General features: G+C 32.6%; 4 protein-coding genes across 5 annotated transcripts; 3 read left to right on the top strand and 1 right to left on the bottom strand.

The window, feature by feature from the left end:
* Window positions 1–1,820: 1,820 nt before the first annotated feature.
* Window positions 1,821–4,296, top strand: LOC102660748 (uncharacterized). The gene is made up of 3 exons (XM_006581326.4): window positions 1,821–1,910; window positions 2,134–2,455; window positions 3,392–4,296. The coding sequence occupies exons 2-3, from the start codon at window positions 2,147–2,149 to the stop codon at window positions 3,422–3,424; spliced, it is 342 nt and encodes a 113-aa protein (XP_006581389.1). The 5' UTR covers window positions 1,821–1,910; window positions 2,134–2,146; the 3' UTR covers window positions 3,425–4,296.
* Window positions 4,297–5,225: 929 nt separating this feature from the next.
* LOC100809355 (polyadenylate-binding protein-interacting protein 5) lies at window positions 5,226–7,054 on the top strand. The gene is made up of 3 exons (XM_003526389.5): window positions 5,226–5,341; window positions 5,667–5,997; window positions 6,779–7,054. The coding sequence occupies exons 2-3, from the start codon at window positions 5,668–5,670 to the stop codon at window positions 6,896–6,898; spliced, it is 450 nt and encodes a 149-aa protein (XP_003526437.1). The 5' UTR covers window positions 5,226–5,341; window position 5,667; the 3' UTR covers window positions 6,899–7,054.
* A 1,618-nt stretch (window positions 7,055–8,672) lies between these two features.
* On the top strand, window positions 8,673–11,743 carry LOC100796426 (dnaJ homolog subfamily B member 1). The gene is made up of 3 exons (XM_006581325.4): window positions 8,673–9,272; window positions 9,840–10,216; window positions 10,777–11,743. Exons 1-3 carry the CDS (start codon window positions 9,108–9,110, stop codon window positions 11,213–11,215), a joined length of 981 nt encoding a protein of 326 aa, XP_006581388.1. The 5' UTR covers window positions 8,673–9,107; the 3' UTR covers window positions 11,216–11,743.
* Window positions 11,744–12,128: 385 nt separating this feature from the next.
* Window positions 12,129–18,870, bottom strand: LOC100808809 (death-inducer obliterator 1). 2 transcript variants are annotated; one of them, XM_014776212.2, is made up of 5 exons: window positions 18,690–18,870; window positions 15,643–17,953; window positions 14,185–14,305; window positions 13,334–13,384; window positions 12,129–13,246 (listed from the first exon to the last, which is right to left on the bottom strand). In XM_014776212.2, exons 1-5 carry the CDS (start codon window positions 18,847–18,849, stop codon window positions 12,320–12,322), a joined length of 3,570 nt encoding a protein of 1,189 aa, XP_014631698.1. In that variant the 5' UTR covers window positions 18,850–18,870; the 3' UTR covers window positions 12,129–12,319. The 2 variants fall into 2 exon arrangements, with proteins under 2 accessions (XP_014631698.1, XP_003526436.1); XM_003526388.4 differs by having other exon boundaries at window positions 15,643–18,012; window positions 18,690–18,827.
* Window positions 18,871–21,002: the final 2,132 nt, after the last annotated feature.

The raw sequence follows: 21,002 nt of genomic DNA, 5'->3' as shown, positions 1-21,002 counted from the left end.
AACCTTGATGTAACACTCTTATTATCTATTTAATGTTATTTTGATGTGTTCATTGCTTCTATTTATACTTATTTTGCATGATTATGGTTTGATTACCCATTTGTATGTATAGTTAGAATTTTTAGCATTGGAAAATGCTTTAAAGCCTTAGAACTTGGTAGAGCAAGCTAGAAATCTATATGTCTAAAAATGGAGTGTAATGATCTAGTCCATATTATGTTGTAGGCTTAATGCAACTCTTTTATACTAAATTTGTTGAAGGATTAAGGACGAAGTTTTAAGAGAGTTAGACTCATTCATTAGAGGGATCTTGGTTTGAGTAGTTTCTCAGCATAAAAACACTAGGATAACGTTAAATAGAGAAAAAAACGTATTAAACATCAAAGAAAATTCAGTAGAACGACCCAATGCTCTTAACTTGATAGTTTTTCACCTTCATTTTGTTCATGTTCAAATAGATTTTCTAGTACAAAACTTGATATTTACCTTACTTTTAATTTATACTTGTTTACTTACTGAATATACATAGTCTAAGTGAAACAAATTTCCTGTGGACTCGACATTTGATCTTACAGTTTTATACCACTTGTACCAATTGGTACATTTGCCGATGTTGCAAACATTAGTCTATAGGTTTGATAATTTTTAATTAAACTCTCAAACTATTTTTCTAATTGTGTTTTTTTTAAACAAACAACCAAAATCATAACAACTTTATATTGCTTAATTATATATTAGTATTTTAACTTATACAATGTACATGATGAATATTCATTGTATATATCTAAAATTTATAACACATAAATATTCTTAAATATATAAATCATATAACAATTAAAATTTATAATAAATATTTTTTAACATATAAATTATATTAGATTTGTGATAGATAACTTTAATGGTGACACAATTAGATTATTTTTTTATTGTTGACAATTTAAAAAAAACATTAAAACTTAATTCGAAAATAAATATGAAAAGAATAGTTTGAAAGTGATACCAAGTCGAGAAAAAAAATCTTACTTGCAATTGAATCTCTGTAACTCACATTTAATAATACATGTTTTATATTTTATTGCAGGCCTTACTTTTGTCCCAAAGGCTTTTTAGTTGTACAATTTTGATCTTTTGTTTTCATATACATTAATTGGGTTCATAAAAACTTGTCATATGCAAATTGAGTCCTTTTATCAGTGTGTTGTGAATTTTTAATAAATTATTTATTTAAAATGTTAGAAATGGCGTGACGTTAATCTATAATGGTCTAATGCATATGCGGACACAATACTAAGAAATGAAAAATACATAATCATACTATGTTTTTAGAGATCAAAATTACACACTAAATTTTATTTCATTTTTTATTTCCTTTCTGCTTATCTTTCGTATTCAATTTTTTTAAATTATTAAATTCAAAATTTAAAATAATATTCATAAATAAATAATGATGAAAAGGAAGGAAAAATAGAATGAAAAAAAAAATTGAAATGTCCTTTGCAAGAAGAGACTCTAGGTGCTTTATGTTTGGGCAAGAATAAAAGAACATAAATCTAAAAATCATTTTGGCCTTTTTTTTCATCATGATAATATGTCTTGTCTTTCACTCTCTTTTTCTTTCTTTAATTTTTTTCTCAGTTTTTTTTTTCAATTAATGCTATTAAAATCTGTACTAAGGATACTTTAAGGATGAATTGTTTTAAAAAAATTAAAAGGATACTTTTAAGAGAAAAATGAAAAAAAGTGAAATGGAATGGAATGGAGACGTCGTCAAGTCGTCGCATATATATAATTCATTGATGGATTTGCCAGCAAGTAACAGAAAATCATATAAAACCATCTCCCTTTTCCAAATTTCTTCAGAGTTCAATTCATTCGTCTATCAAACAGAGTTCCGCGTTCACCTGGTTTTGGTTTGTTCCCTCTCTCATTTCCTATTTCCTTCCCTGCATTCACGTCCAAACTCAAATTTTCACTTTCGTCAATTCATCATTTTCTTTTTCATAAATTACTTAGAAAAATGAAGAATCATGAAATCTTCAAACTTGTTATCTTCTTGTTGGAAGAACGTTACACTGAAAATTAATTACTAATTTTGTTGTCTGATTCTTTGTTTTGTGCACATGGGGTTCCAAGAATCAAGTCCACAATGAAAGGAAAAAGGTTTTCATTGAATCCATATGTTCCACTCTCTAAATGGAATGCAGAAAAAGATTCCAAGAATCATGATGATGAGGCACATCCTCAACCTCAGCACCTTCTTCAATCGAAGGCTAAAAACATGCCTCAGTCTTTGCAGAATGTGTCAGAATGGGAAGTGCAACAAGCTGACCTGGAACTTGGATATCTAAAGTCGGCATTTCTTGATTCTGCTAAACAGTCCCTTAGTGATGCATACTCGGCAAACAATTCTGATCTGGATAATTCAATTGACTTGCTCCACCACTTTGATGATGAGGTAATGTTTTATATTTATTGTTTTGGCTGTGTTAGTGTTGAATGAATAGCTGGATATGGTATGATGATCATGAGTGGAAATTTCTACTTATTCAGTCCCTTTTCTCTTTTTGTTTCAATACTTATTTTCTCCCTGAAGATTGTCATCTTAAGGTTGCATTGCATGGAAGCAAAGATTTTCATCTTATGGTTGTTAAACCCTACAAAGTGATTTCAGATTGCCAAAGGCAAAGTTTGAATTATGGAATCCTGTTTTCCCTCTAAATTCTGAATGATCATTCTTCATATTTCATGTCTTCCTTGGTTCCTTTATTTTAGTGGATAGTCTTCTTTTCTTGGAGATGCATTTTCTGCTCTAATGATCTATGGTATTTTCGTACACTGTTATGTTATGTGTGTGTGTTTTAAATTTTCTTTCTATAACTTTGTTTAAGGGATGGAGATACATACTACTTAGTGCTTGATGCGGAGTTATAAAGTTAGTCAGATGTTAGAAAGGGGGTGAGAAGGTTGAGGGAGAAAGGGAGGGGAAGAGAGATCGTGGGATTGGATCCTCTCACTAACATTCTAACAAAAATTAACAATTATCATGGCAGATAAAAAAAACTGCTTAGCACCTGATGCAAGGAAAGATTTGTTATGTTCTCTAATTTATATGCAAATGATAATGAGATTTAAAATGTTAAGAATAGTCCCTAAAATTTCTCTTACCTATTAATGTAGGGGCAATCTGTTTCCTGATATAATGAATTGCTAGAATGATCATATAGTGGTTAACTTAATTCATCAAATTAACACTAGCTTAGGAGCGAGTACTTTTGGAGTCATAGTCACTTCACAATCATCGCATTAACTAATTATTCAATTTATATGCATTATACATTCTACTTCTTTATGTTATACTACTTTTTGACCAGTAATTGTTTTCACCTTACAGATTAATGATGATAAGTTTTCTGTGAGACACTGAATATTGGGAATGTTCCAGAATCTGTACCAGCAGCTGATTCTGCTTCTCCCAACCCGAATAATACAGCATCTAAAGCTGGTGCTTCGTCAAATCTTGCATAAGTTTAAAAGTGAATAAATTTGCAACTCACATTAGTGCATAAGTCTAAAAATAGGGAAGGTTACATTGGACAACACACATACATGGTTCGTTTTTTGTGTTTTATTATATAGTTCTAAGCTAGCTGCGCCTTATTTTGCTTATGGTCTGAACTCTGAAGTGTGCCATTAATTGTGCAGCTTTCACTTGTCTGAAATGGTGGAAGACCAAAAAAGATACACTGTAAAAGGAAAAAAGAAAACCAAATGAAATGATTTTTGCTTGGGATTTGTAACTGCAATGAAGATATATTCACCTCTATCAATTTCATTTATGTATGTGAGTGGGACTCGAATTTTTTTTCTTTTAACCGGCTCATGTAGTTTGAGTTAGATTCATGATTACCTTTTAATTCTTTGTTTAAAAATGGATTTACTGAAGTGGTTTATTTTTTTAAAATAAAGTAAATTTTTATAGGATTAAATAGTGTTTAAATTTTTTTTTGGAAGTATAATTAGTTGAATTCTTTTTTTTGATAAAAGATAATTAGTTGAATTTAACGGATTAGCACCATCTAATTATTGAATTAAGTTTTAAAATTATTAATATCAATTATGAAAATAAAATTTACGATATTTTAATTGGTAAATATTAATTATTTGAGCTTATGTTGTGATCAGTTTGAGTTCTACGTTTTTTTTTACAGGAGTTTGAGTTCTACTTAGTATTTGTTCTTATCTAATTGCTATAAAATTCTCTTCTCATCAGACAATTTTTGTAAGACTAATTAACCAGCGATAGACAGATGTGTGTTGTAAGCATAATTGATTTAATTTTGAGAAAGTTTTTGAGTTTCAATTTCTTCATGTAAATTCAATCCAATTATTCATTCACAAGTCTTACAATTATTTGGCCTTGTAAAAGGTTAAAAACTCACAATTGATGAGTTGCACTTACAACACACTCCAAATGTACTAATTCAGTGTCTTACCTCTCTAATCAAGTGTTTGTGATTATTTTTTCATAACAACAATGAAAAAACTCAATTAAATATAAAGTCAAAAATTCTAACCTAAAATTTTATAAAAAATATAGGGACTCGGTGGATCAATTTAACCTAGTAATTTTTCCACGACTATAATTGTTAATAGTATTTTGTATAATTGTTAGCTCACGGACCATGGAAATGATTATACAAAATTTGTGCAATTTTAAATGATTTTTTATTAATAATAAATAACTCTATTGATATATTATTTTTATTGTGATTACACCAAAAAAAATATTATTAATATGATATGGGATTAATAGGGTGTATTTTTTGTTCTGCTTGTGTCAAATGCTGTTTCATCATTCTATCGTGCAATTTTTTTTAAAAAAAAAACATACACTAAATCTAGAGAAAAGCAAAATTTTCACTATATTTAATAAGTCTCAATCATAAGATTGTAGTCGACTAGTAGTTTAATTTTTAATAAATTTTGACTAAAAAAGTACTAGTACCGTGTTATTAGTTATTTGTCATCCGCTAGAACTCTAATTTAAATCTAAATAAAGTAAATAGCATTGGTGAGTGGTGACTTTTCAAATAAATCAATTTAATCTTTTTAGTAACAGTTTTACTTACGAAGCGTTTCCATAATAAATAAATAAATAAAAAAATTCGAAGCGTTTCGATAACAAATAAATAAAAAATACAAAGCGTTGATTTTTTAATTGGGCACCAAGTAACGCCAAATCATATAAAACCATTTCCCTTTTCCAAATTTCTTCAGAATCAGAATTCAATTCATTCGTCATTTCTTCAATCAATCAGGGTTCCGCGTTCAACTGGTTTTGGTTTGTTCTCTCTCTCTCTCTCTCTCTCTCTCATTCCCCACTTTATTTCCTTCCCTACTACATTCACGTCCAAGCTCTAAATTTCACTTTCATCAATCCATCATTTTCTTGGATCGCCCTTGTACCAATGGAAACCCGCATTTTCATTTTCATAAATTAATCAGAATCATGAAATTTTCGAACTTGTTATTAGTCATCTTGTTGGAAGAACATTGCAATTAAATTAAATAAAAAGTTCATGACTAACGTGTTTAATTAATTAGGTTGATTAAATTAACTAACTTTGTTGTCTGATTCTTTGTTTTGTGAAAATGGGGGTTTCAAGAATGAAGTCCACAATGGCAGGAAGAGTAAGGTCTTGTTTGAATCCACATGCAGCCTCATTTGTTCCGCTCTTTAAAAGGGATGATGATGAGGCACCTCCTCAACCTCATCAGCATCAGCACATTCTTGAATCTTCTTTGCAATTGAAGAAGACCAACCCTTCACCACCACCGCAGCTGGATGTGACAGAGTTGATAGAGGAAGATGCTGACTTGGACATTGAATTACTGAAGATAATGTTTCCTGATTTTGCTGAACAATCCCTTAGAGATGTTTACTTTGTTAACTATGCTGATCTCAATGCTGCTATTGACATGCTTGACCATCTTAAGGTGATCTTTTATTTATTTTTCAAGGTTTTATACTATCTATAACTTTTGTGCCTTTATGCAGTAGTATGTTTTGTTTGTTTAGGCTGTGTACATGTTGAATTGAATCACTGGATATGGTATGAACCGTATGATGCTGATGAGTGCAAACCCCCTATTTGTTTTAATACTTTTTTTTTTCTCCCTAAAGATTGTGATCTTCTGGTTGCATTGCATGGAAGCAAAGATTTTCATTTTATGTTTGCTAAACCCTACAAAGTGATTAATTTGAGATTGCCAAAGGCAAAGTTTAAATTATGGAATTCTGTTTTCCCTCTAAATTTGTGAATGACCATTCTTTATATTTCATGTCTTCCTGCTTCCTTTGTTTTAGTGTTTAGTCTTCTTTTCGTGGAAATGCCTTTTGTCTGCTCTAATGCATAATACTGTCCATTTTTTGTGTGGTCTTTGGTCTTTTCATGCATGTCACTGCTTGGAACCTGATGCAAGGGAAGATTCGTTATGTTCTCTGATATATATGCAAATGATAATCAAAAGTTAAAATGTTAGAAATACTTCCTAGCTAGAATTCCTTACCTATTAATGTAGGGGAAATCTGTTTCCTGATATAATGAATTGCTAGAGTTACAATATATCGTCAAACACCAGCATAGGAGCAAGTACTTTTGGAGTCTTGGTCATTTCACAACAGCATTAAGGAATTATTCAATTTATGTGTAATGTGCACAACACTATTAACATTTTATGTTGTACTTTCTGACTGGTAACTGTTTTTACCTTACAGTTTGATTGTGATGAGTCTTCTAAGACACTGGATATTGGCAGTGTTTCAGAATCTGCACCATCAGCTGGTTCCGGTTCTCCGAAACTGAACAATACAGCAGCTAAAGCTAGTGCTTCGTGAAATCCCCCATAGGCTTCAGCCAGCAAGTGAATAAATTTGTAACTCACATTAGTGCAAAAGTGTACAAATAGGGAAGTTACTATTGGACAGCACACATGCATGGTTCGTTTTTTGTGGTTTGTATAGTTCTAAGGTAGCTGCGCCTTATTTTGCTTATGGTCTGAAGACTGAAGTGTTTCATTTTGATGGGTTCTTACTTGTGCTTTGGGCCATTATTTGTGCAGCTTTCACTTGTATGAAATGAAAAACCAAATAAGATAGTAGAAAGCAAAACCGAAAACTTAGTGAAGGTGATTTTCACTTGTGTTGAAAAAAACCCACGTTTCACCTTGTCTAAAAATAAAGACAAATTAGAATATATAAGTGAGGGATAATTCACGCTCCTTGAGTTAACTTTTGGGGTTGAGTTAGGTCTAAACTCAAGTTGACAATAACTAGTGTTTTCACATATTATAATTTTTTTTCTTAACTGGATCAAGTTCACAGGTAGGATTAGACACATGATTACCCCTTCATTCTTTATTTAAAAATGGGTTTATATTGAAGTGATTTACATTTAAAAAAAAATACAAATAATTCAATAATGATTAAAATTGTTTTTAGAAGTATAATTAACTGGAATAATAACTAATTATTTGCTTAATTTTAAATTGTTTTTAGCATCATATTTGATACATTTTAATAAAAGACGCTGCTCATTTATTTTCCAACAATACAAATAAGAGATTTTTAACTGTTGTTATTGTAAGAAAAAATGAATAAGCCTTTATTATCTATGACTAAATAATATGAATTTGTTAACTTAGCATAACTAAAAGGATTTACTTTTTAATGAGATTTTTGAGGTTATTATTTGGCATAAAGCATATAATTATAATAATCACAAGAGTGATGATAATAAAGATTACAAACATTTTTTTAAGAAACATGATTTTTTTTTCTACAACGGATTGTGTGCTTGATATATATCATCATGCATAAGTTTCAGCGGAACTTACACAATAATGCAAATAAATTATTAATCTACCGAAATTCATATTTTTTAAAACTAAAATAGCCAACAACTTAATTACAGTTCTTGTTTATAAGATGAATAAGTATTAGTTCGGACAATACATGTCTAATTATTTTCAATTAAAATCTCAGATATTGTATTATATATGTGTATATATATATATATATATATATTGATTTTCGTTATAATAGTTTATTCTATTTTTGGAATAATTTTACTTTTAATTAAAGAATCTAGGTTGATAAAATTAAAAAACTTGAGCATAAAAAAATTAAAAAGAAGAAAATATTCTAATATTCTTTAAGTTCTCTTTCATAGTCATGTAGTTGCAAATAATGTGCATCATGAGCGTATTTAACTATTTATTAATATTCACTTTATCGCTAAGACATCTAGCTTAGTTAGTTAATTTTTACATTTTAAAAAATTCATGGTTTTGATTTGATGTTTAATTTTGGATACGTTTATTTTTTATATTTTTATATTTTAATTAATCAAGTTATTTTTATGATACCTTCAATGAATTTATTCGATCTAAAATTCAATTAAACTAAAATGAAATAAAATATATTAAATACATTAATATTTTAATAATAATAAACAGAAATAACCATTATAATTTAATTTTTTTACGGGTATAATTTAAAGATTTTAGAGCTACGCATTTTATTTTTCAACAAATAATACGTATATATGTGGACAAATTTGAAAGTTGACTTATATATTTTATATTTCCCGTCGCTCTCGGTCACAGTTATTGTCATCGTTCTCAATGATCCTAAATTTTCCGTTTAATTTCAACGAGTTCTTGGTCTGTTGTTGAAAACAAAAGAAAAAGAAAAGAAAAGAGAGAGTATATATGCACTTTCAACGGTGGCGTTGCATTAAAAAAAAAAAAAATTCTGCAACAATAGCAAACCGTTGAACGCTATCAATTGCAATTTTCCGGATTTCTGAATTGTTGTCATTTGATTTTGATTAAGCAATTCTAGTTCTCTTTTCATGTCACGTCACATATTCAATTGACCTTCTAGGAAGTTTTAAACCTTGATGGAAGAAGGGTTTATATTCGTAATCGGGTGTCCATGAAAAGAGTCTAAAATTTTAGAACGTTTTGTACTTTGGAATCCGGGTTCTTATTGTAACAATTGCAAGATTCGATTTTTTCTTGGAAGAAAAAAACGAAAAAAAAACATGGGTTTGGATTACTATAATGTGTTGAATGTTAACAGAAATGCTACAGAGGATGATCTAAAAAAAGCGTATAGAAAGTTGGCCATGAAATGGCACCCTGACAAGAACCCCACAAACAAAAAAGAAGCTGAAGCCAATTTCAAAGAGATCTCTGAGGCATACGAGGCAAGAAACGTCTCCCATCTCTTTTTTTTTTTTTTTTTCATGTCTGTTTAGCCATTAGATTTTGATAACACCTGCAATAATTTGGCTGGTGGGAATATGGAAGAAACAAACAAACAAAGAATGAATTTTTCATGTCCTTGATTCTTATTACACGTTATTTCATTTTCAAAGGTTAGAATTGTGTCGATATGATTGTGCAAGGCAAATCGATGATTTTATACTCATGGTGGCAAAATTTGAGGGCCATTGAGGGTTGTTCTGTGTGGATTCTGCATCAAAGTGTGATCATAAATTGAATGATTGCATGTGAACTTTATGACACTCAGTTATTGTCATTTTTTTGCTTGAGATTGAGTTCCCTTGTCCAAATCCATGCTAAAAAAATCTTATAGTTTTGTGCAATGCTAGAATATAATCCAAAAGTAGTACTTGTTGGTTTGGTGCGAGTTTTTCTTCTAATTATAGGTGTATACAATTTTAATAGTTTGTTATTAACTGTACAAGTTTAATATTTAACAATGGGGTTGGGATAAGGAGAAAAATTGAGAAATTTTTTGGTGAATTCAGGTACTGAGCGATCCACAGAAGAGGGTGGTTTATGATCAGGATGGAGAGGAAGGGCTGAAAGATAGGCCACCACCAGGTAATGAATCAGCATCAAGTGGGTTTAATCCCAGAAATGCAGAGGATATTTTTGCAGAATTCTTTGGAAGTAGCCCTTTTGGATTTGGGTCATCTGGGCCAGGAAGGTCCAAGAGGTTCCCATCTGATGGAGGTGGATTCAGTGCAACTGACAATAATTTCCGAACCTATAGTACAGGACGGGCGAATATGCCAAAGAAGCCACTACCTGTGGAGACCAAACTAGCTTGTAGTTTGGCGGAGTTATACTCTGGATCTACCAGGAAAATGAAGATCTCAAGGAGTGTCGTGGATGTTAACGGGTAAGTACAATTATCTTATTAACCTCTACATTTGCTTCTTAATGTTGTTTTTAAGTCAGTAGTTATAAGACTGACTTAGTGGTTGAAGGATGAAGGGGGAAGGAAAAGGTTGTGGGTTTGAATCTCTCCCACTAACCAAAAACTAACATGTTAACTACTAACATCTACCGATAAAAAAAATGTTGTTTTCAAGTCAGTTTTGGATAAATATCTGGATAAGCACTGATGATAAAGATGAAAGGAGAAAATAAAATGAATCTCAAGTAAGTTAAAAGAATTTAATTGAAATGCAGTTATATTATAATATGAAAGTTTTTTATACTGTCATTATTATATATGATAAACTCCCTTATTTAACATCAAAACAAGTTCATGTTGATGTTGATGCACTAAGTTAACACTAGCAGAAATTTGGTTGTAAATTTTGTCAGATAGATAAATGTATGTTTTACATCATGAGAGCTATTATTAAAGACACTAGCATTCAATCATTGTCACTACTATAATGTCAAAAACATTGTGAATTCATTCTTCTACGGTTATGATGGCAAAATTTTCAGACAGGCAATACCAGAGACCGAGATACTAACCATTGAGGTGAAGCCGGGTTGGAAGAAAGGGACAAAGATTACATTCCCAGACAAAGGGAATCAGCAACCAAATCAACTGGCAGCAGACCTTGTGTTCGTGATTGATGAGAAGCCTCATGATTTGTTCGATAGAGATGGCAATGACCTCATTGTGAGCAAAAGGGTGTCACTGGCAGAGGCCATTGGAGGAACCACAATAAATCTCACCACACTCGATGGACGCAGTTTGAGTATTCCTGTGAGTGACATAGTGAGCCCTGGTTATGAGATGATTGTTGCAAATGAAGGGATGCCAATAACAAAGGAGCCTGGTCATAGGGGTGATTTGAGGATCAAATTTGATGTGAAGTTTCCAACAAGGTTGACACATGAGCAACGAGCAGGACTCAAACGAGCATTGGGAAGTTGACTCCTTTGAATTTAAGTCATTTGAATGTTGTCATTTATCTCCATACATATTCAATGTTTCTCATATTCGCATAAGAGATCCTTGGTTTTCTTTTCATCATTTGTGTGTTTTTTCCCTCAACGATTTGTTGTAATTTTTCAGTGATTCTTTATTTGGGGGTATAAATGTGCAATATACGGCTCCTTCTTATTGTTGTAATTCTTTGCTACAATAGGTTCTAAATTGCACATAGCAGTCGAAAGGAAGTTTGTTCATACATCTTGTACCAAGGTTTTTTGGGTTGTAACAAGACAATGATGTTGTAGTTTCATTTTTCTTTTCTTTACTGGTATGTTCAGAATCGCATCAAGGCCATGTGCTGATTCAGATAGATGGATGTCCGGAACCTCTAGCATACTAAACTCAGGTAAAGTGATTCTAGCACGTCATTTTTGTTGTTTATTGAGGGTAATACTGTTTCGTAGCAGAAAAAAATAGGCAAAATACAAGCCATTTCCCGTTATTTTTATAAAATTCTGACTTTCAAACGTGCACACGTGTATTGGTACAGAATACACGAGATTCCTTTTCATAAGAAAATACCAAAACTCTAGCTGAAAACACTTTTTACATGCAAATATCCCAACTCCCAAGGATCATGCAAGGTACGTTCGACTACGAGTACTACATAGACCATATAAGATGTATTTGGTTTAACTTATAGATTGAAGTGACACATTTTCATAAATTGTGAGAAGTAAAAATTCAAAACTTTTAATTCAACTGCTGTTAAAAATCTCTCAACGATAAATCATACACACACATAATCAGTGGTGCCGATAGGCATTGAGGCAACAGTATGCACGTTGCGGTGTATATAAAACAAAGTAACGAAAGCATCATGGAAATTTAAAACTAACTAAAAACTAAAGCATGCAAAATTGTTGTCCTCGTATTTATTCAACTGAGCACCTACTGCTGTCAAACTAAAACAAGAGAAAAATGGTCATTTGTTTGTTCTACGAGGTATTGATGCTACAGAAAAAAAAAATAGCTCGACACCTTACAATAAGCTTACATACTACAGTATATGAAAGACATGAAAATAAAAATAAAAAGAGGAAACTAATATCCTCTACTTCTAGACGCATCTTGAGGCCAGGTAGTGCCTTGCGCATAGGGTGGTCCACCTCCTGGCTGTAGGTTGCTACCCTGGGGAGAAGGAACCCACTGAGGGTCAAAATTTCTTTGACCATGGGTCACATTCATTGGGGGTTGAAGATATTGTGGTGTCATTATTGGCTGTTGCTGTGAACCCGGAAATGATTGATTCAAAATGTGAGGCCTAAGATGAAAGTTGTGCATTGTCTGTTGGGGAGGAAACTGATTCTGGGAGTTTTGGGGCTGCCATTCAGGTATGTCATCATCATCATCATTCCAGGGTTGAATTGTTCCCCCAAATTTATCCTGCCAGTTTACCGAAGGTACATTTGGTTTGTTTTGCCCATATTTGTGCACAAGTTCCCTCATTTGTTCTGCAGGGCGTGGTGGGGCTGGGTTAGCCGAGTGTAATGGGACCATATTTGGTGGTCCCATTGATTTTTGGCCCAAATGTGACGGATTTGAACTGCCGGAAAAATTAAACTCTGGCAGGTCATCCTCCACTCGGGCCGCTGGTGGCCCAAATCCGGGAGGCACATCATCATCATCATTCTCAGTTGTCTTAACGCCCATAGAGGGCACTGCTTTATGGGTAGAATTGGCATTCACATTTATATCTTGCTGTCTCCTACTGAAGTATTGTCTTTTAGAGCTATGTTTGTGATGTGATGCAGTGGTGGGTGATATAGACGAAGTTAAATTAGTTTTTCTCCATACAATAATACCAATTAGGCCATTATCAATAGAATTAACTGGCTCAATTTGTTCCTTTGGAAGTATGTTGCTGAGCATTTCAACTGTTTTCTTATGAGGTGGGCAAAAGTAAAGTTCAACTCCAGGGACAGGCTCAGCAAATCCTACTCTCTCGTCCAAAATGTACGAGTCAGCCACCTGCATGCAAAAATATCTTGTATATATCAGAAACAATCCGCCGCTAAAAAGTAGAAATGAGAACCAAACTAAATATTATCTCATTACCTCACGTAGAGTTGATTGATCATCCGACTCTTTGGAAACGAAATGCGAAACCTGCAATACAAAGAAAACTTTTAGCCCAAAAAGGAAGTGACGTGAGAAAGTTTCTCATTAGTTACACAGATTTCCTTCAGAAAAGGTAAAAGCAAGTGGTCTGACTAAGACATGCAGCGTACTCAAATCAGTTAGCCACGCTCGTCTATATTCCTTGTTACAACATCCTCATGGTCCCATGCATCACATCGAACCACAGTCAGTTTGGTGTCCAACTAAAAATAAGAGAATTTTCGGATGATTTTTTGCTTTGTTTTTAATATAAAACTCATTCTAGAGTATTTTACCCCCATTTTTCATTTTGTCAAAATATTATATTGAAATTTTCGTAGCATGGAGACAATCGCCTAAAGGATGAGAAACTTAGTTCTAGTCACCAGTTATCGTATTATTTACCAAAATCAATTCAATCTCGTAATACATATTCTAACAGTGACATTTTTTTAAAAATCTACACAATCCAAATATTCAACTTCCACCACCATAACAACACATTTTTATGGTTTCATTCATAACTTGTCACTCCAAAGAATACCTCATTCAGCCAGTCTTAAAAACTATGCGTCATTTCTCATGTACAACCCCTAACCACGTCACTGCCCCCTTCATCAGCAAGGGAAAAGAAGCAAACAAATTGTATAACTCAAGATACTTTAAACATGAGATTAAAAAATGAAATAGCATCAAACTGTAAAAAAAAAAATCCTTTTTTTAATCATTGTTTTCTTTATGGGTGGTGGTGTGATCAACAGACAATATTCAAATCTAGCTCTAGCACAACAAAAGGAAACTTGAGATACCATGATTGCACGACTTCTGGACTGTCGAAGGTCTTGCAGAAATTTCTCAAATGCATCAAGTCGAACCCTTCCCTTGATCTCGAGAAACCCAGGCCAGTCTTTAGCAGCAGTTTTCTCACCACTGCACAAAGAATATTCATGTAAGATCAGAAAAAATCACTGAAAAGAAGTACTCTTTGAACAGTACATATCAAAATCAAAACTATAATTTCAATATAAATAAATAAAATAATGACACGTGGTCCGCCACCCAAACCCGTCCAACTCTGAAGATAATATGGTTCAAAGTAATCAAAGAGGAGTGTTCATAAACTGAACTAATACAAGCCAAAACCGGACCAAACAAAACAAAAAAATTGATTAAACCAAAACCCAATTTTTTTTATTGGATTGGATTGGCTTTCCAATCTAATTTTAAAAAATGATTCAACCCAATCAAAACCAATCTTATATAAACATACATAATTTTATTTATAAATTTTCCATACAATTCATGTTATTTCAATTTATTTTTTCATAATTTCATTATTTTGGCTTATTAGGATGTGTGTCAGTTTTAAATTAACTTTTATTATAATTACTGTGTATATAGATTTGTATCATATTGACTACATGTTTAATGGCGCCTCCAGACTTGAGAAATCACGAGACTTGTTTTCATAAATATATACACAAGACTAAATTATACGGCACAATTGACCTCAATTTGAATATAAAATTTGGTCCAGTCAGAACAACAGACCACATTATAAAAGGTACAAAACAATTAATGCAACATTTCATGTAGGCTTAAACAAAATTGTAATTAGTCAATGCCACATATTATGAAACAGTGGAAGCAAAAATGAGCGACGAAGGCATAGACAGTTCCAAACTCTTATAACAATTGGGAAACAGGATATACATGACAGAGGAAGTGGCACGCTTGGTCAAATAATCACTCCAAAATCAAAACTCACAAAATAGCCCAGTCCACTCCATTACTGCTGTCATATTAAGGACAGATTAATATCAATGGTCTGTTTGTTTAAGCTTAGAAAAAGAAATTTATGATACAATTATAAAAAAAAAAAAAAAGAAACACAAGCTATTAACTTTAACTTTGGAGAAAAGGCTAAAAGCCTAAAAGAACTAACACAACTTTTTTTATAATTTTTCTTTATTCATAAAAACATATAATTACTATAAATTTTATTTAAAAAAACTTCCTTTAATTAAAAAAGCTCTTTTCTTTATAAAAAAAAGTCACAATTGAGCCCATTATTGATCTTTCACCTCTTTTCTACACAGTTTAAGAACACTTGCTTCAGATGCTAGATGAAAAGAATGACACTATCTAGTTCATGATCCTCGCGACAACATACATATAATAAATAAAAAAAGGAACGATCCAAAGCCATGTTAATTCACGCATAAAAGTTCACAGCTAAAGATGTACTCAAACAATTAGTAGACTACCTCTTAAAGATGCTTATGACTGAATGAGTGCTAGAGATATTTGGTTGAAGCATTCCCTCCCAGAGGCATTCACCCTTAGTGGGGATTGCATCCTTCGAGTACCTATTGTCATTATCATATCTCTCTTCCGCACGAAAGAGATTGCCTCTCAACTCAGCATCGCTGGAAGCAGACTTCACATCATCAGTTGACCTTTCCTTGGTACGACCATCAGTTGACTTCATGTCAGCTTGACTCCCACTGTATCCCACATCAGAAGAAATGGCCCCAGATTCAGCATTAACCTTTTTCTCCTTTAAAGAATCTGAATTTACATGTGTGCTTTGAAACTTCTCAGACTTATTATCACCAGTGATATCCGCTTGCTCATTTGGTGTTAAATCAGCAGGTTTTGATTTTGTTCCAACCCCGGAATCATCCTTGTCTGAGGTAGGTACCACTTTCCCAGATTCTACTGGTAAATTTTCAAATGGAGGCGCATATGTAAGAGAATACATGAAATCATCAAGAGAAACAATTGGTTCAAGAAAGTCAGAGTCCTTTAATGCATCATCAGTAATAAGCCCTTGCATGGGATCAGCCCCGTCGTTGGAAGAAATGGTGATGGAAAATGTATCATCCTTCTGCAAATTGCCTTTCTCGGCATCAGTTTTCACATCAGGTTTGGAAGGAGAAGCATCTTCCACATCCTTTTTTATAGTTTGGCTTCGAGCAACAGAGGTTGTACCACCTGAAACCTCCTCCACAGGGACATTGTCTTCGTGTTCAACTTCCACTTGAAATTCACCTTTATGTGTCTTCTTGACCAAACGTCTAAAATCACCATCTGAATCAGGTAAAACCACCATTTGAGCAAGCTCCTCAGCCTTGGCTATCCGCCATTGAGAGAGCTCCTTTGAAGCAAGTTCTTCAGCTGTCATAGAACATAATTGTTCTGGAGGAATTTTACCAAACATGACCCTTTCTCTAAGTTCAGGATTATTGCGATCTTTTAAATTGAATAAGAGAGACCTCCCTTTTTCTTTGTACTTCTTATTCACACCTTGAAACAGCTTGAAGAGTTCTGCCTCTATTCTTGATGCCAAAAGTTCAGGCAAAGGGACCTCCTCCCTACAACCTCCACCCGTTTCCTCAGGTTCTGATCTCTGCTCTATATTAGGTTGACTTTCCCTTTGATTTCCGACATCCACCATATCAGATAATACCCACGAAAGACCATTTCCCTGCAGAAGATCATCTTTCATAAAGAAACCGTCACTGAAAGGAACATCATCAGTAGTCAAAGTATAACTTGACTGGAAATCTTGCTTATCACAGTTCAAGACATGCATAGAACTCAGTATGTTTTCATTGTCCGATGCGTTTGTGGATCCTGCTTCGAAGTCCTTGTATTTTTCTGGAAAATCTTCATATGTTGTACTTTGCATGTGCTCTCCTGCCGCATGGCCAACTGAATCAGCCACAGCAAAAGAGGAATTAACTGATTGAGAAATATCCTGCCTTTGCTCCAGTGAAGCATCGATGGATGCAGGTGCTGATCCAGCACATTGAGAGCTGTTCTCTAATTTAACCCGAGTATTGGCAGCATCATTCGGTGTATTATTGTTTGGGGGCTGAGGTTTACCTTGCTGAGAAACCAAGGCCAGAGCAGCAGCTAAAGACTCTCTCATCTTGGACCTAACACTATCAGATGATTCAGTTTGAACCTTGGAGGACTGCTTCATCTGCGTATTTTGACTTTTAGAACTCATGGCCCGAGGTGTCCCAGATTTACTGGGAGTGTTATCCAACTGTGTTTTTCTCTTGCTAGAAGCTGCCAAATGTTGTGTCCTAGAGGCATTTGATGGGGATTGCATCTGCAGAGAACCTTTATTTGATGCATTAGGTACTTGCTGCAACCAAGGTCTATTTCCCATTGCTGCAACCCGCTTGTTAAAGGAGATACTGGACGATAATTCCATTGGTGCCTTGCGCTTGGGAGTTGTTGTCTGCTGCTGTGGCCCTGAGCTTTTCAGAAGCATACCCATTTGCATGGACTGTTTGTTAGCGGAAAGAATTTGATGCATTCCTGGATTACTTGCTTGTACTTCTACCCGCTCACTGTGCATGCTCAAAAGGGGCAATCCCTGAGACATAGGTTCACCAGGCACAGCTCTCAATAATCCAACATGTTCATTCGAGGTTCCCTGCGACTGTGCCACGATATCACTGGATACGGGACCCAAGAGCCCCATTTCAATCTGTCTCCCTGACGAATCAACCTTGTTCATAAGGGGCTCCAATTGAGCCATCTGCATACTTGGTATCGGCTCTGAAACCAGATTGTTGGACATTCCAGACCAGTATCATTAAACATATATACAAACACACCTGAAACAGTTCATGACACGTCACCCATCAATCATTCATCAAGAGACACTCAATTACTCAAACAAGTAACACAACAAATAAACAACATATATCCCATGGCAACCACAATATAACAGTCTCGTCCAACATAAAACAAACTACTATCCCCAAGTGTTTAATCTAACAAATACACAGTGGAACCTAGCCCCAGAGCACTGATAAAATTAAATTGCACCAACAATTAATAAATTAATTAATAAAAGAAGAACACATGACAAGAGACACTCAAACATAAATTTCACACACATGAAACAGTTCATAACACGTTACAAACCCTTAATCAGGAGACACTCAAACAGTCACACAATAAATAAACAGCAGACATCTAATCTCACAGCAGCCACCATAACAGTCTCGTTCGAGTGTTTAATCTAACAATTACACAGTGTAACTCATCCCCAGAGCACCGATGAAATTAAATTACACCAATAATTAATTAATCAATTCAGCGAATTAAAGCTAAAAAAGAATAACAACACACGCCAATTATTCCACAGATGAATCCCTGTAATTCAATTCAATTTCGGAAAAGCGGAAGAAGCAATATCAATAGCACGAAAAAGAGTTACTTTGTCATATAACCGAGAAAAGTAGAAAACAAATCGATAGAACGAAACGAATGGAGAATTATGAGATACCTTGACGAAGAAATGTTGCGAAGAAGTGAAAGGGAGCTGCTATGTATGAGCGGCGCCGAAAGCAGAGTGTAAACCCTAAAAGAGGATGTTCGACGGACAAAGGAAGGAGACGATAACGATAGCGAGAAGATATAAACAAGTCACGCGATATTAACCGCATCTCAACTTCCTGATTCTTCTGAAGTTTATCCTTAAACGCATCGTTCCACTACCTTCTTTGTTCTTCCCATTTTCTATATTTTAAAAAACAAAAAACTTCCCTAACATATTTATTAATTTAATTTTTAATGTTAATTTAATTAATTTTCGATATTTAAATATATATGTATGGATTATTATATAAGGTAATTAATTTTAATATACTGTTAATTAATTTTTATATTGCATATTAATTAAAAATTACCATAAATATAATTTTTAAAAAAATCATTATAAACTTTTCTAAAAAATATCATAATAAAGGTTATCACTACTGGAATCAATGATAAATTTTCATGAAAAATTATGAGTACACAAATATTTTCTTTCTGATACGATCTATTACATATTCATCCAGATCCAATAAGGATATATCATATGACAAATTGATTAAATGATAATATTAATGTATTAATAGGATGCCTTTTAATTGGTTCATAGTACAAAATCTTCGTACTCACCATAAATAGAAAATAAATTTATTTAATTGTATAATATTTTGTAATTAGAAGAAAGAGTATAAATGTGCATTCTGATTAAATTTTTACTCCACTTGTTACAAGCATTATTTTAACATTTTATACATTATCTTAAGAGAAAATAAGTTATGCATTGTTAAACAATTTATCCTATTATTTAGTTATAAATTATAAGTTTTTTTAGAAGGAAATTAATTTTATAATAATTATTTTAAAAATTAAATTATTAATTGGATTGACAATATAAAATTATTTTATGTTGTAAGTGCAAAGTTATTGAAATGAAATCTTATTTTAATTTTCAATTTTTTAAGATATATTTAAAAGTTTTGTGTATTTTGTTATGTTAAAAAATTTTAGAAATTATTTTTAAATATCATAAAAAAATTCCTAATATACTAATAATTGCACAATTTATTTTGAATGAAATTATTTTGATAAAATTGATTTTAGAGTAATATAATTCACGTATGAATCTCTTTATTATAAAAGCAAGTTAGCATTAAAATTAAGTATAAATTTTTTAAATGAATACAACATATACCTAAAAAATTATTTCAACTTGAACTACAATATAAAACCAAAATGAATACTTAAAATCATGTTAGGAGGTATTTTTAACGTGATTTATTGAAAATTTAACATAAAACTAAACACTCATTATTTTCCATCAATTTCAAATTTCTTAGCATTTAAATCATCAAACGATTAAAAAATTGAATTAGAAGTTAGAATATAGAGTCTAGACAAAATGTGATACAACTATTTAAAATTGTGTTTGTTTGGATAATATTATTTTTTATATTTAAAATTATGTTTCTTTGGATAATATTATTTTTTATAGAGGGCGATTATTTTATTGCGAGCTGTAGTTTCTTCTCTATTAAAGTTTCATCACTTTCATGTATTCAATTTTTGTTTTCAGTGAAATAATTACAGTTCGTAATATAATTATAATTTTGTTATAATTAGTCTGTCAGTTGAAATATTAGGAATAAATACCTCTATGAATGAAAAAGAGACTTCACTTTGAGTAATGTTATACCCGGAAAAAAAAAATCTTCAGAGATTCATATTTATAAATCTGGTCTGTATCATTCATTTCCTTTTCCTTCATATTTCTCTCTTATCAAAGTTAACTTGAACTTTGTGAGCCTATGATTATGAGAAACAAAACCTCTGCAAGTATAATTTCATTCACTTATATAATTCAGCTGCATAAACAGCAGGATATAGCTGTAAGAGCTATTGAGAGGATATACCTGTACAAGCTAGGTGTTTCATCAGCAGAAGATCGTCCTCCACAAATCCATAAAAAAATTCCAGCAGTAAACCACATAAAAAAGAAAGTAATCTACAGCAAATTTGAAGAATTCCACAAGTGGCTCCAATCTGCTAGACAAGTGGGGGCAAGCTTAGCAACTTTATAAGTTATTTCCAAATTAAGTCATAGGCTTTGATCATTCAACAGTAAATTTTCAAAAATAAATCTCTCAGACAGCAAAGGCCAGGAAACAACCTTAACTCTTTCCTTAATTGTTACGGATAGATTCCCATGTCTCGTAAATTCTTTAGTCTGTAGTAGTATCACTATCACATGTTGTCAATAATACCCTCTTCATACAGCCCCCAAAAG

The sequence above is a fragment of the Glycine max genome, chromosome 6 (assembly GCF_000004515.6).
Source record: "Glycine max cultivar Williams 82 chromosome 6, Glycine_max_v4.0, whole genome shotgun sequence".
NCBI classification, from domain to species: domain Eukaryota; kingdom Viridiplantae; phylum Streptophyta; class Magnoliopsida; order Fabales; family Fabaceae; genus Glycine; species Glycine max.
The sequence above is the reverse complement of the archived record's forward strand: the minus strand, read 5'-3'. Positions and strand labels throughout refer to the sequence as shown.

Bases quoted from the DNA above. Each gene is read 5' to 3' on its own strand.
- LOC102660748 (XM_006581326.4), top strand. From the start codon at position 2,147: ATGAAAGGAAAAAGGTTTTCATTGAATCCATATGTTCCACTCTCTAAA. The intron at 2,456-3,391 runs GTAATGTTTTAT...TTCACCTTACAG, and splicing joins TCCACCACTTTGATGATGAG to ATTAATGATGATAAGTTTTC.
- LOC100809355 (XM_003526389.5), top strand. From the start codon at position 5,668: ATGAAGTCCACAATGGCAGGAAGAGTAAGGTCTTGTTTGAATCCACAT. The intron at 5,998-6,778 runs GTGATCTTTTAT...TTTACCTTACAG, and splicing joins ACATGCTTGACCATCTTAAG to TTTGATTGTGATGAGTCTTC.
- LOC100796426 (XM_006581325.4), top strand. From the start codon at position 9,108: ATGGGTTTGGATTACTATAATGTGTTGAATGTTAACAGAAATGCTACA. The intron at 9,273-9,839 runs GCAAGAAACGTC...TGGTGAATTCAG, and splicing joins AGATCTCTGAGGCATACGAG to GTACTGAGCGATCCACAGAA. The intron at 10,217-10,776 runs GTAAGTACAATT...CAAAATTTTCAG, and splicing joins AGTGTCGTGGATGTTAACGG to ACAGGCAATACCAGAGACCG.
- LOC100808809 (XM_014776212.2), bottom strand. From the start codon at position 18,849: ATGCGGTTAATATCGCGTGACTTGTTTATATCTTCTCGCTATCGTTAT. The intron at 13,385-14,184 runs GTATCTCAAGTT...TTTGTATTGCAG, and splicing joins CCAGAAGTCGTGCAATCATG to GTTTCGCATTTCGTTTCCAA. The intron at 13,247-13,333 runs GTAATGAGATAA...TTTTGCATGCAG, and splicing joins ATCAATCAACTCTACGTGAG to GTGGCTGACTCGTACATTTT.